The 14,310-nt window shown below is 48.0% G+C and overlaps 1 protein-coding gene across 1 annotated transcript in view; it reads right to left on the bottom strand.

Moving 5' to 3' along the window:
• The window catches only part of LOC126260765 (LIM homeobox transcription factor 1-beta), a 197,512-nt gene that overhangs the window by 15,514 nt on the left and 167,688 nt on the right, over positions 1 to 14,310 (bottom strand). The window contains exon 7 of the mRNA XM_049958104.1: positions 4,601 to 4,823. Within this exon, the coding sequence (XP_049814061.1) occupies positions 4,601 to 4,823 (223 nt within the window). The remainder of the gene's footprint in view (positions 1 to 4,600; positions 4,824 to 14,310) is intronic.

Consider the following 14,310-nt stretch of genomic DNA (forward strand, 5'->3'; position numbering starts at 1 on the left):
TGTGACCCGGACTATGGCAGGGGACTGGTGGAGCAGTACTGACTATGGTGCGAGACAGGCTTTGAAAGGGGAGTGGTGAAGCGGTATTGACTGTGGTGCAAGCCAGGCTTTGAGAGGGGACTGGTGGAGTGGTACTGACTGTGGTGTGACCCGGACTTTGGCAGGGGACAGGTGGAGCAGTACTGACTGTGGTGCGAGCCAGGCTTTGACAGGGGACTGGTGGAATGGTACTGACTGTGGTGTGACCCAGACTTTGGCAGGGGACTGGTGGAGCAGTACTGACTGTGGTGCGAACCATGCATTGATAGGGGACTGGTGGAGAGGTACTGACTGTGGTGTGACCCGGACTTTGGCAGGGGACTGGTGGAGCAGTACTGACTGTGGTGCGAGCCAGGCTTTGACAGGGGACTGGTGGAGTGGCACTGACTGTGGTGTGATCCGGACTTATGCAGGGAACTGGTGGAGCAGTACTGACTGTGGTGCACGCAGAGCTTTGACAGGATGTGGTAGAGTGGTACTGGCTGTGGTGTGACCCCGACTTTGGCAGGGGACTGGTGGAGCAGTACTGACTGTGGTACAAGCAAGGCTTTGACAGGGGTGTGGTAGAGTGGTACTGGCTGTGGTGTGACCTGGACTTTGGCAGGGGACTGGTGGAGCTGTACTGACTGTGGTGCAAGCAAGGCTTTGACAGGGGTGTGGTAGAGTTGTACTGCCTGTGGTGTGACCCGGTCTTTGGCAGGGGACTGGTGGAGTAGTACTGACTGTGGTGCGAGCCAGGCTTTGATAGGGGACTGGTGGAGTGGTACTGACTGTGGTGTGACCCGGACTTTGGCAGGGGACTGGTGGAGCAGTACTGACTATGGTGGTAGCTAGGCTTTGACAGGGGACTGGTGGAGTGGTACTGACTGTGGTGTCACCCGAACTTTGGCAGGGGACTGGTGGAGGAGTACTGACTGTGGTGCGAGCCAGGCTTTGACAGGGGCTGGTGGAGTGGTACTGACTGTGGTGTGACCTGGACTTTGGCAGGGGACTGGTGGAGCAGTACTGACTGTGGTGCGAGCAAGGCTTTGACAGGGATGTGGTAGAGTGGTACTTGCTGTGGTGTAACCCGGACTTTGGCAGGGGACGGGTGGAGCAGTACTGACTGTTGTGCAAGCAAGGCTTTGACAGGGGACTGGTGGAGTGGTACTGACTGTGGTGTGACCCGGACTTTGGCAGGGGACTGGTGGAGCAGTACTGACTGTGGTGCAAGCAAGGCTTTGACAGGGGTGTGGTGGACTGGTACTGGCTGCGGTGTGGCCCGGACTTTGGCAGGGGACTGGTGGAGCAGTACTGACTGTCGTGCAAGCAAGGCTTTGACAGGGGACTGGTGGAGTGGTACTGACTGTGGTGTGACCCGGACTTTGGGAGGGGACTGGTGGAGCAGTACTGACTGTGGTGCGAGCCAGGCTTTGACGGGGGACTGGTGGAGTGGTACTGACTGTGTTGTGACCCGGACTTTGGCAGGGGACTGAAGGAGCAGTACTGACTGTGGTGCAAGCAAGGCTTTGACAGGGGACTGGTGGAGCAGTACTGACTGTGGTGCAAGCAAGGCTTTGACAGGGGACTGGTGGAGCAGTACAGACTGTGGTGGTAGTTAGGCTTTGACAGAGGACTGTTGGAGTGGTACTGACTGTGGTGTGACACGGACTTTGGCAGCAGACTGGTGGAGCAGTACTGACTGTGGTGCAAGCCAGGCTTTGACAGGGGACTGGTGGAGTGGTACTGACTGTGGTGTGACCCGGACTTTGGCAGGGGACTTGTGGAGCAGTACTGACTGTGGTGCGAGCCAGGCTTTGACAGGGGACTGGTGGAGTGGTACTGACTGTGGTGTGACCCGGACTTTGGCAGCGGACTGGTGGAGCAGTACTGACTGTGGTGCGAGCCAGGCTTTGACAGGGGACTGGTGGAGTGGTACTGACTGTGCTGTGACACGGACTTTGGCAGGGGACTGGTGGAGTAGTACTGACTGTGGTGCGAGCCAGGCTTTGACAGGGGACTGGTGGAGTGGTACTGACTGTGATGTGACCCGGACTTTGGTAGGGGACTGGTGGAGCAGTACTGACTGTGGTCCGAGCCAGGCTTTGACGGGGGATTGGTGGAGTGGTACTGACTGTGGTGTGACCTGGACTTTGGCAGGGGACTGGTGGAGCAGTACTGACTGTGGTGGTAGCTAGGCTTTGACAGGGGACTGGTGGAGTGGTACTGACTGTGGTGTGTCCCGGACTTTGGCATGGGACTGGTGGAGCAGTACTGACTGTGGTGCGAGCCAGGCTTTGACAGGGGACTGGTGGAGTGGTACTGACTGTGGTGTGTCCCGGACTTTGGCAGGGGAGTGGTGGAGCAGTACTGACTATGGTGGTAGCCAGGCTTTGACAGGGGACTGATGGAGTGGTACTGACTGTGGTGTGACCTGGACTTTGGCAGGGGACTGGTGGAGCAGTACTGACTGTTGTGCAAGCAAGGCTTTGACAGGGGACTGGCTGAGTGGTACTGACTGTGGTGTGACCCGGACATTGGCAGGGGACTGGTGGAGGAGTACTGACTATGGTGGTAGCTAGGCTTTGACAGGGGACTGGTGGAGTGGTGCTGACTGTGGTGTGACCCGGACTTTGGCAGGGGACTGGTGGAGCAGTACTGACTGTGGTGCGAGCCATGCTTTGACAGGGGACTGGTGGAGTGGTACTGACTGTGGTGTGACCCGGACTTTGGCAGTGGACTGGTGGAGCAGTTCTGACTGTGGTGCGAGCCAGGCTTTGACAGGGGACTGGTGGAGTGGTACTGACTGTGGTGTGACCCGGACTTTGGCAGGGGACTGGTGGAGCAGTACTGACTGTGGTGCGAGCCAGGCTTTGACAGGGGACTGGTGGAGTGGTACTGACTGTGGTGTGACCCGGACTTTGGCAGGGGACTGGTGGAGCAGTACTGACTGTGGTGCAAGCAAGGCTTTGACAGGGGACTGGTGGAGTGGTACTGACTGTGGTGTGTCCCGGACTCCGGCAGGGGAGTGGTGGAGCAGTACTGACTATGGTGGTAGCTAGGCTTTGACAGGGGACTGATGGAGTGGTACTGACTGTGGTGTGACCCGGACTTTGGCAGGGGACTGGTGGAGCAGTACTGACTGTGGTGCAAGCAAGGCTTTGACAGGCGACTGGTGGAGTGGTACTGACTGTGGTGTGTCCCGGACTTTGGCAGGGGAGTGTTGGAGCAGTACTGACTATGGTGGTAGCTAGGCTTTGACAGTGGACTGATGGAGTGGTACTGACTGTGGTGTGACCCGGACTTTGGCAGGGGACTGGTGGAGCAGTACTGACTGTTGTGCAAGCAAGGCTTTGACAGGGGACTGGCTGAGTGGTACTGACTGTGGTGTGACCCGGACATTGGCAGGGGACTGGTGTAGGAGTACTGACTATGCTGGTAGCTAGGCTTTGACAGGGGACTGGTGGAGTGGTGCTGACTGTGGTGTGACCCGGACTTTGGCAGGGGACTGGTGGAGCAGTACTGACTGTGGTGCGAGCCATGCTTTGACAGGGGACTGGTGGAGTGTTACTGACTGTGGTGTGACCCGGACTTTGGCAGTGGACTGGTGGAGCAGTTCTGACTGTGGTGCGAGCCAGGCTTTGACAGGGGACTGGTGGAGTGGTACTGACTGTGGTGTGACCCGGACTTTGGCAGGGGACTGGTGGAGCAGTACTGACTGTGGTGCGAGCCAGGCTTTGACAGGGGACTGGTGGAGTGGTACTGACTGTGGTGTGACCCGGACTTTGGCAGGGGACTGGTGGAGCAGTACTGACTGTGGTGCAAGCAAGGCTTCGACAGGGGACTGGTGGAGTGGTACTGACTGTGGTGTGTCCCGGACTTTGGCAGGGGAGTGGTGGAGCAGTACTGACTATGGTGGTAGCTAGGCTTTGACAGGGGACTGATGGAGTGGTACTGACTGTGGTGTGACCCGGACTTTGGCAGGGCACTGGTGGAGCAGTACTGACTGTGGTGCAAGCAAGGCTTTGACAGGCGACTGGTGGAGTGGTACTGACTGTGGTGTGTCCCGGACTTTGGCAGGGGAGTGTTGGAGCAGTACTGACTATGGTGGTAGCTAGGCTTTGACAGTGGACTGATGGAGTGGTACTGACTGTGGTGTGACCCGGACTTTGGCAGGGGACTGGTGGAGCAGTACTGACTGTTGTGCAAGCAAGGCTTTGACAGGGGACTGGCTGAGTGGTACTGACTGTGGTGTGACCCGGACATTGGCAGGGGACTGGTGTAGGAGTACTGACTATGCTGGTAGCTAGGCTTTGACAGGGGACTGGTGGAGTGGTACTGACTGTGGTGTGACCTGGACTTTGGCAGGGGACTGGTGGAGAAGTACTGACTGTGGTGGTAGCTAGGCTTTGACAGGGGACTGGTGGAGTGGTACTGACTGTGGTGTGACCCGGACTTTGGCAGGGGACTGGTGGAGCAGTACTGACTATGGTGCGAGCCAGGCTTTGACAGGGGACTGGTGGAGCGGTATTGACTATGATGCGAGCGAGGCTTTGAGAGGGAGTGGTGCTGCGGTACTGACTGTGGTGCGAGCCGGGCTCCTGCTTGATGCCGTTCTTGTCGGTGTCGCCGGCCTTGTCTGCAGCCTTATGGTCCCCGGTGCCGTTGCCACCCTTGTGGTCGCCGGTGGACGCCTCTTGCTTCGCCTTGCGCTGTAGCTTCTTCATCTTGGCCCGCTGGTTCTGGAACCACACCTGCACCACCCGCACGCTCAGCCCCGTCTCCTTTGCCAAGGCCTCACGCACCTGTAACAGCCGATGGCTAACTTTACCTCACTGTCTCGACCAGGGAAATAGTTGCTGACACCCAGTGACGACTCTGTTCTGCTGATGTAAAGCAGTTGTGTTCCGATAGCTAGGGGGATTGACTGCTCTTGTAACTTAAAACTGTGTGTTGGTCTAAGAGTCGAACTCGTGACGTTTGCCTTTTGTGTTTAAGTGCTCTATCGAGTGTGCTACCCAAGCATGACTCACGATCCGTCCTCACAGCTTTACTTTCGCCAGTGATTCATCTTCTGCCTTCCAAACTTCACAGAAGTTCTCCTCCAAAACCTGCAGTACTGGTACTCCTGGAAGAAAGGATATTGTGGACACTTGGCCTAGCGACTGCCTAGGGGATGTGTCCAGAATGTTTTTTTTTACTCTGCAGGAGAGTGTGCGATGATATGAGACTCGTTGCGATGACAGGTTGTGAGTCGTGCTTGGGTAGCTCAGACGGGAGAGCACTTTCCTGTGAAATGCCCCGAGTTCGAGTCTTAGTCTGGCACACAGTTTTATTATACCAGGAAGTTACATATCCCATTACTTTCTACAGCATGCTGTTAGTACTTTTGTAAGAGCCACGGTGCAATGACTGATGGGATATAAGTCGAACGGCCTCAGTCGGTAGTGAACGCTTTTCGGCACAGCCTCAACTATAGTTAGCAGATTGTAGTATTTTCAGAGAGTCTTCATAACAGGCGTAATGCATGGAGTTTGAGATCACATAAGTGCAATAGTTACTTCAATTTAAAATGGTTTAAATGCAATGAAGCTACTCTTTGCTAAAAAATGTGTAGCAATTCATGCATAAATTCGCCAGGATGAATATTACTAAATGTCAGGATCCTCTTTAGGCTGTTCATGTTTCTTTCGGTAGAGATTAGATTAGATTAGATTAATACTTGTTCCACAGATCATGAATACGACACTTCGTAATGATGTGGAACGTGTCAGGTTAATAAAAGATGTCTGTACAAGATATTACATTACACAAAATATTGCATGACACTAATGTTTAAGTTGTTTTCTATTTTTTCCCTTAATTTATATCTAAAAATTCAGCCAATGAGTAGAAGGAGTTGTCATCTAGAAATTCTTTTAATTTATTTTTAAATGTTAGTTGGCTATCTGTCAGGCTTTTGATGCTGTTTGGTAGGTGACCTTGCCGGCCGCGGTGGTCTAGCGGTTCTGGCGCTGCAGTCCGGAACCGCGGGACTGCTACGGTCGCAGGTTCGAATCCTGCCTCGGGCATGGGTGTGTGTGATGTCCTTAGGTTAGTTAGGTTTAAGTAGTTCTAAGTTCTAGGAGACTTATGACCTAAGATGTTAAGTCCCATAGTGCTCAGAGCCATTTGAACCATTTTTTTTTTTTTTTTTTTTGGTAGGTGACCAAAGACTTTTGTGGCAGCATAATTTACCCCTTTCTGTGACAAAGTCAGATTTAGCCCTGCATAGTGAAGATCATCCTTTCTCCTGGTGTTATACCTACGCACACTGCTATTACTTTTGAACTGGGTTGGATTATTAACAACAAATTTCATAAGTGAATATACACTCCTGGAAATGGAAAAAAGAACACATTGACACCGGTGTGTCAGACCCACCATACTTGCTCCGGACACTGCGAGAGGGCTGTACAAGCAATGATCACACGCACGGCACAGCGGACACACCAGGAACCGCGGTGTTGGCCGTCGAATGGCGCTAGCTGCGCAGCATTTGTGCACCGCCGCCGTCAGTGTCAGCCAGTTTGCCGTGGCATACGGAGCTCCATCGCAGTCTTTTAACACTGGTAACATGCCGCGACAGCGTGGACGCGAACCGTATGTGCAGTTGACGGACTTTGAGCGAGGGCGTGTAGTGGGCATGCGGGAGGCCGGGTGGACGTACCGCCGAATTGCTCAACACGTGGGGCGTGAGGTCTCCACAGTACATCGATGTTGTCGCCAGTGGTCGGCGGAAGGTGCACGTGCCCGTCGACCTGGGACCGGACCGCAGCGACGCACGGATGCACGCCAAGACCGTAGGATCCTACGCAGTGCCGTAGGGGACCGCACTGCCACTTCCCAGCAAATTAGGGACACTGTTGCTCCTGGGGTATCGGCGAGGACCATTCGCAACCGTCTCCATGAAGCTGGGCTACGGTCCCGCACACCGTTAGGCCGTCTTCCGCTCACGCCCCAACATCGTGCAGCCCGCCTCCAGTGGTGTCGCGACAGGCGTGAATGGAGGGACGAATGGAGACGTGTCGTCTTCAGCGATGAGAGTCGCTTCTGCCTTGGTGCCAATGATGGTCGTATGCGTGTTTGGCGCCGTGCAGGTGAGCGCCACAATCAGGACTGCATACGACCGAGGCACACAGGGCCAACACCCGGCATCATGGTGTGGGGAGCGATCTCCTGCACTGGCCGTACACCACTGGTGATCGTCGAGGGGACACTGAATAGTGCACGGTACATCCAAACCGTCATCGAACCCATCGTTCTACCATTCCTAGACCGGCAAGGGAACTTGCTGTTCCAACAGGACAATGCACGTCCGCATGTATCCCGTGCCACCCAACGTGCTCTAGAAGGTGTAAGTCAACTACCCTGGCCAGCAAGATCTCCGGATCTGTCCCCCATTGAGCATGTTTGGGACTGGATGAAGCGTCGTCTCACGCGGTCTGCACGTCCAGCACGAACGCTGGTCCAACTGAGGCGCCAGGTGGAAATGGCATGGCAAGCCGTTCCACAGGACTACATCCAGCATCTCTACGATCGTCTCCATGGGAGAATAGCAGCCTGCATTGCTGCGAAAGGTGGATATACACTGTACTAGTGCCGACATTGTGCATGCTCTGTTGCCTGTGTCTATGTGCCTGTGGTTCTGTCAGTGTGATCATGTGATGTATCTGACCCCAGGAATGTGTCAGTAAAGTTTCCCCTTCCTGGGACAATGAATTCACGGTGTTCTTATTTCAATTTCTAGGAGTGTATATACTGTGAGGTTACTGTGAGAATCCCTAGATCCTTAAATAGATGTCTGCAGGATGACTGTGGGTGGGCTCCAGCAATTATTCTGATTACACGTTTTTGAGCAATGAATACTTTTCTACTCAACGATGAATTACCCCAGAATATGATGCCATACGAAAGCAGTGAATGAAAGTAGGCATAGTAAGCTAATTTACTGAGATTCTTATCACCAAAATTTGCAATAACCCTAATAGCATACGTAGCTGAACTCAGACGTTTCAGCAGACCATCAATGTGTTGCTTCCAGTTTAACCTCTCATCAATGGACACACCTAAAAATTTTGAAAATTCTACCTTAGCTACAGACTTCTGTTCAAAGTCTATATTTATTACTGGAGTTGTGCCATTTACTGTATGGAACTGTATGTACTGTGTTTTGTCAAAATTTAAAGAGAGTCCGTTTGCTGAGAACCACTTAATAATTTTGTGAAAAACATCATTTACAATTACATCTCTTAGTTCTTGGTTATGGATGTTATTACTATACTTGTATCATCAGCAAAAAGAACTAACATTGCATCTTCATCAATGTGGAATGGTAAGTCATTAATGTATATCGAGAACAGTAAAGGACCTAAGACCGAACCCTGTGGGACCCCGTACTTGATAGCCCCCCAGCTTGAGGAATCAGCTGTGTGGGCAGCAGCTCGCTCCCTAGACTGAGCAAGCGATAGTAGCAGAATTTTCTGCTGTTTTTCAATATCACAGCATTTTACAACATTTAGTATCATTTTGCGAGATTAGCTCCGAATCACAGTTCTTTTTTTACGAACAGGAACGGAAGCGGTTGAAGGTGTCATCCTCGGTAAAACAGCATCAGACTCATCACTCATTTTCAAAGTAAATACAAATCGCAAATCGGCACACTAGCAAACATTGTTGGAAAATGAGGATGGTAGCGACTAGAAACAAGTGAACATCGTTTAGAAGTCGTACACAGTCTTTCAACTTTTAACAAAACAGCGACTTCTACCACTCACTGTACCATAGCTCTTTAGAAAAAAAAAAAAAAAAAACACAAGTTAACGTTATAATTATAGTAAAAACTGTTTTTACATTCGCAGATTTTACATTTATACGCCATTAAGTACGTTATTTTCTGTTGATCGCTTCGTAAGCAATATTCTCCTTTTTAATTGTTTCCCTGACGTTAAAAATTTCATGTGAATATTTCCCAAATTCTGCTCTTTTGAACCATTAGCGTAAGCTTCAATATCGATTTTCAAATCGATTTGTATAGGAACTATATCATTTTCCCGCTCACGCACAGCCTGTAGGATAATTAAGGTAATGCATAACGTAAGACCGTACAGTTCGTTTCAGATTAGGTACCCGATGGAACACAGGGAGTTTGTACTTCGGAGAATGCATCAGCTAAATCACTTTAGGTTGTATGAAAAATATAGGTGGGATTTTAGGGACACTTTCAAAATGTTTCCACAATGTTTCGTCACCTGACTGTACTCTAAATAGCAATCAGTCATCAAAAACAGCATCTGAATTTGTTTTTCCGCTTGGAGGCAAGTCATGTAATGCGCAAAACAATAAGCAAGAAAGAACTGCTTTAAACTCAGCGCGATTAGTCTGTGCTAATTTCGAAACCTTCTCATTGACGAGTTGTTATACACTCTTTAGTTTGTTTGTCATAGCGTTAACAAGATTACTTGACTTTTCAGTTGCGTCTTTATATCATTCGGAATTCATATGCACTTATCAGATTCGTGAAACTTTTTGAAATTTGTGAATGGACGGCTCATAATTGCGCGATGATGACCGCCACTCTTTGTACGCGACCGCAAAAGAGCACACAACTTACAAAGTTCACCCTTAACTTCTTTAGAATATAATAACAGCCGGTGCTATCGAAATGTTCTCGTTATGCCACCAGCGACAATTTTGAAATTTGGATTTTTATCAGGTTGCCTTGGATTCTGTAAAAACTTATAGTTCAGGGAATAGTAAGTCTCGTTCGCTCTCAACACAGTTTCCAACACTGTAAATAGTGACCAAGAGACTACTGTCCTCTTCATCAAATCACCTGAAGCTAAGTGTATATTTTACCGATTAGTACAATTTCTGGCGTTTTTCATAAAGTCTGACTCACCTTTGTACTGCGATATTTCCTCGCTTTCATTTTCAGTTTTCATCCGTTTATGAGGTATACAAAAATTACGAATACATGTCTTTTTTTTATCTACATCTAAATTTGCATAGATACTCCCCAAGCCACCGTACAGTGCGCGGTGGAGAGTATTCTGTACCCCTACTTGTCATTTCCTTTCCTGTTCCACTCGCAAATAGAGCGAGGGAAACACGACTGTCTATATGCCTCCGTATGAGCCCTAATCTCTCGTGTAGTGTCTTCGTGGTCCTTACGTGCAATGTACGTTGGTGGCAGCAGAATAGTTCGGCAGCCAGCTTCAAATGACGGTTCTGTAAATTTTCTCAATAGTGTTTCTCGAAAAGAACGTCGCCTTCAAAAATGGTGCAAATGGCTCTGAGCACTATGGGACTAACATCTGAGGTCATCAGTCCCCTAGAACTTAGAACTACTTAAACCTAACTAACCTAAGGACATGACAGATATCCATGCCCAAGGCAGGATTCGAACCTGCGACCGTAGTGGTCGCGCGGTTCCAGACTGAAGCGCCTAGAACCGCTCGGCCACACCGGCCGGCAACGTCGCCTTCGCTCCAGGGATTCCCATTTGAGTTTCCGAAGCATCTCCGTAACTTACGTGTTGTTCGAACCTACCGGTAACAAATCTAGCAGCCCGCCACTGATTTGCTTCAATGCCTTTCTTTAGTCCGACCTGATATGGATCCCAAACACTCGAGCAGTTCTCAGGAATAGGTTGCACGAGCGTGCTATACGCGGTCTCCTTTACAGGTGAATCACTCCTTCCTAAAATTCTCCCAGTAAACCGAAGTCGACCATTCGCATTATCTATCACAGCTCGCTCCACCTCATATAGCTTTGCAACGTTACGTACAGATATCTGAACGACTTGACTATGTGAAGCAGCACACAAATAATACTGCACCCGAACATTAGAGGTTTCATCTTCTCACTCATCCGCATCAACATGCTATTTTCCACTTTCAGGGCTAGCTGCCATTCATCACATCAAATGGAAAATTTTGTCTAAGTCGTCTTCTGTCTTACTACGGTCACTTTGACACCTTGTAACACTTATACCAATTAGGAGTAGGTTTATTTTAACTAACTGTGTATGCGCAATTTATGAAGAGTGCATTTTGTGTTGTTTGAACTCCTCGATGTATGGCAAGAAAATTAGAGTTTTGTAAAGTATATATGAAAAAAGCAAAAGAATATGTTGAAATTTGAATTATTGTAATATGAATATGTTTATGAAAGAAGTATATTTGTTAAAAGGTCGTTCATGCTTGGGGCACTTGTATACGTAATATGTAAACGCTGTAGGGGAGTCTCACGGCAACGGAAGTGGCATGGCGCGATGTAAAAGGTGGGTGTGGCCTTCGTGTGAACGGCTCGCAGTGTGTGGCTCGCCTTAGCGTGGTACACCTCGACGGCGCTTAGAGAGGTAATTGGAAGCTGCATTAGATGGAATTTTCCTCGGATGTGGATCTGTCTATTATTTGGTATTCACGGAATAATGGAATGGCTCTAATATGTTGAAAATCCGATGCCAAGAAGAGATTTTACAGAGCATCCGCAACATCAAGAGCCGTGAGTACAGTTAGCCGCCATTTCGCCTCCCACTAATCTTCGCCAACGCTTCACAGACTTCATACATTCAGTTACGTGATGTACATTGGCATGGACCAGTTAATTTGTGCGTTGTTTCAATAATAATCACATAAAACGTCAATTCTTGTTCGAAACCATAACTTCAATTGTGATCACGAACCCATGCAGGGTCCTCACCTAAGTGTTACTTATAATGTATCATATTATTATTATTTTTTTCTTTTCTTTTCTCCCTCGTTCTTTTCTATATATACAGGGTGATTCAAAAAGAATACCACATCTTTAAAAATGCGTATTTAATGAAAGAAACATAATATAACCTTCTGTTATACATCATTACAAAGAGTATTTAAAAAGGTTTTTTTTTCACTCAAAAACAAGTTCAGAGATGTTCAATATGGCCCCCTCCAGACACTCGAGCAATATCAACCCGATACTCCAACTCGTTCCACACTCTCTGTAGCATATCAGGCGTAACAGTTTGGATAGCTGCTGTTATTTCTCGTTTCAAATCATCAATGGTGGCTGGGAGAGGTGGCCGAAACACCATATCCTTAACATACCCCCATAAGAAAAAATCGCAGGGGGTAAGATCAGGGCTTCTTGGAGTGCTCTGTCACGGGCTGCCTGGCGGCCGATCCATCGCCTCGGGTAGTTGACGTTCAGGTAGTTACGGGCAGATAAGTGCCAATGTGGTGGCGCTCCATCCTGCTGAAATATGAATTGTTGTGCTTCTTGTTCGAGCTGAGGGAACAGCCAATTCTCTAACATCTCCAGATACTGTAGTCCAGTTACAGTAGCACCTTCGAAGAAAAAGGGACCAAAAACTTTATTGGCTGAAATGGCACAGAAAACGTTCACCTTAGGCGAGTCACGTTCATACTGAGTTGTTTCCCGCGGATTCTCAGTGCCCCATATACAGACATTGTGACGGTTGACTTTCCAGTTAGTGTGGAAAGTTGCTTCATCACTAAACACAATCTTTGAAACGAAAGATTCATCTGTTTCCATTTGAGCAAGGATAAAATCACAGAAATCGATTCTTTTAATCTTATCAGCTGCAGACAGTGCTTGAACCAATTCCAGACGATAAGGTTTCATAACTAACCTTTTTCGTAGGACTCTCCATACAGTTGATTGTGGAATTTGCAGCTCTCTGCTAGCTCTGCGAGTCGATTTTCCTGGGCTGCGAACAAATGCTTGCTGGATGCGTGCTACATTTTCATCACTCGTTCTCGGCCGTCCAGAACTTTTCCCTTTGCACAAACACACATTCTCTGTAAACTGTTTATACCAACGTTTAATACACCACCTATCAGGAGGTTTAACACCATACTTCATTCGAAATGCACGCTGAACAACTGTCGTCGATTCACTTCTGCCGTACTCAATAACACAAAAAGCTTTCTGTTGAGCGGTCGCCATCTTAGCATCAAATGACGCTGACGCCTAGTCAACAGCGCCTCAAGCGAACAAATGTACAACTAAGTGAAACTTTATAGCTCCCTTAATTCGCCGACAGATAGTGCTTAGCTCTGCCTTTTGTCGTTGCAGAGTTTTAAATTCCTAAAGTTGTGGTATTCTTTTTGAATCACCCTGTATATATAACACTGGTACAGAAGCAAAACAAGCAGAGATACACTCTTCAACTGATGAATTTTTATATGTTCACCGTTTGTCTCAATAAGTGATAGCGGGCGGACGTATCACGAGTTCCGCCAAGTTAATTTTGTTAAAAAATGTGTATACCAATTGTACATTAAAAAGTGTTATAGAAAATTATCAAGATAGCAAAGTTTATTCGCACAGTCATATTCTGTTCATCATTCCGCGACGTGCTGAGAATTCTTCATCAACAGGATCGAAGCTTAACAAAAAGAACTTGCGTGAGCAGAGGAGGGGCGATCCGGAACTAATATTGTCATACCAATCTCCGTGCACAATAGTGACAACAAGAAAAGGATGGACATAAATTTACGAATGTTAATCTAATAATGTATTAAATATCGAAGGTCTGTTGATATTAATGCCAGCTAAAGTTCACTCAGGATATGAGTACTTTCCAGTTTCAATTATTCTTTCAAAAGTTGTTTTTTAATTATTTAAGCAGCAATTTTTAACCAATTTCCATTAGATATTATATTTTATCCACGCCCACGTATTCTTCTATTCCCCTCAGCAACTATTCAATGGCGACCGTTCAAAGGACGGCACTGAGAGCAATATGAACAGACCTTTCAGTTGTTGAGAGAAAATTTTTTGGAGATAAATGACCCATTTTATCGTGACAAGAAACTAATGAAGCCTTTGTTGCATGTCCGTGAGATTGGAACTATCAACTACTTGAAGGAGCAAATTAAAATTAAATACTGCCTACAATCGAGACGCGCCGGGAATGCTGATTTCAGCGGTAAAGCTAGGAAGCTGCTACGCTGTGTGCTGAAAAGGCCGCGCCTGGCGCCTTTCTCTCGCAGTAAATAATCTCTTTTCCTTCCAGTTAATATCCTTTACGGAGAGTGCATTCTATGGGAAAGATGAAAATTTATATGTCAACTTTAAAGTGCAAAATAGTTCATTCAAATTCTGTAAGGCTGTATCAGAGAATAATTAATGAATATGCGTATAACACTACTTTAATTTAAAAGTACTGATACAAACAAAATTTCGTTTTTGAAATTTTTTTTCATAATTTTGTTAAACATTGTTCACAATGGAGTCAAGGGG

Source organism: Schistocerca nitens, chromosome 5 (assembly GCF_023898315.1).
Source record: "Schistocerca nitens isolate TAMUIC-IGC-003100 chromosome 5, iqSchNite1.1, whole genome shotgun sequence".
Taxonomy (NCBI): Eukaryota; Metazoa; Arthropoda; class Insecta; order Orthoptera; family Acrididae; genus Schistocerca; species Schistocerca nitens.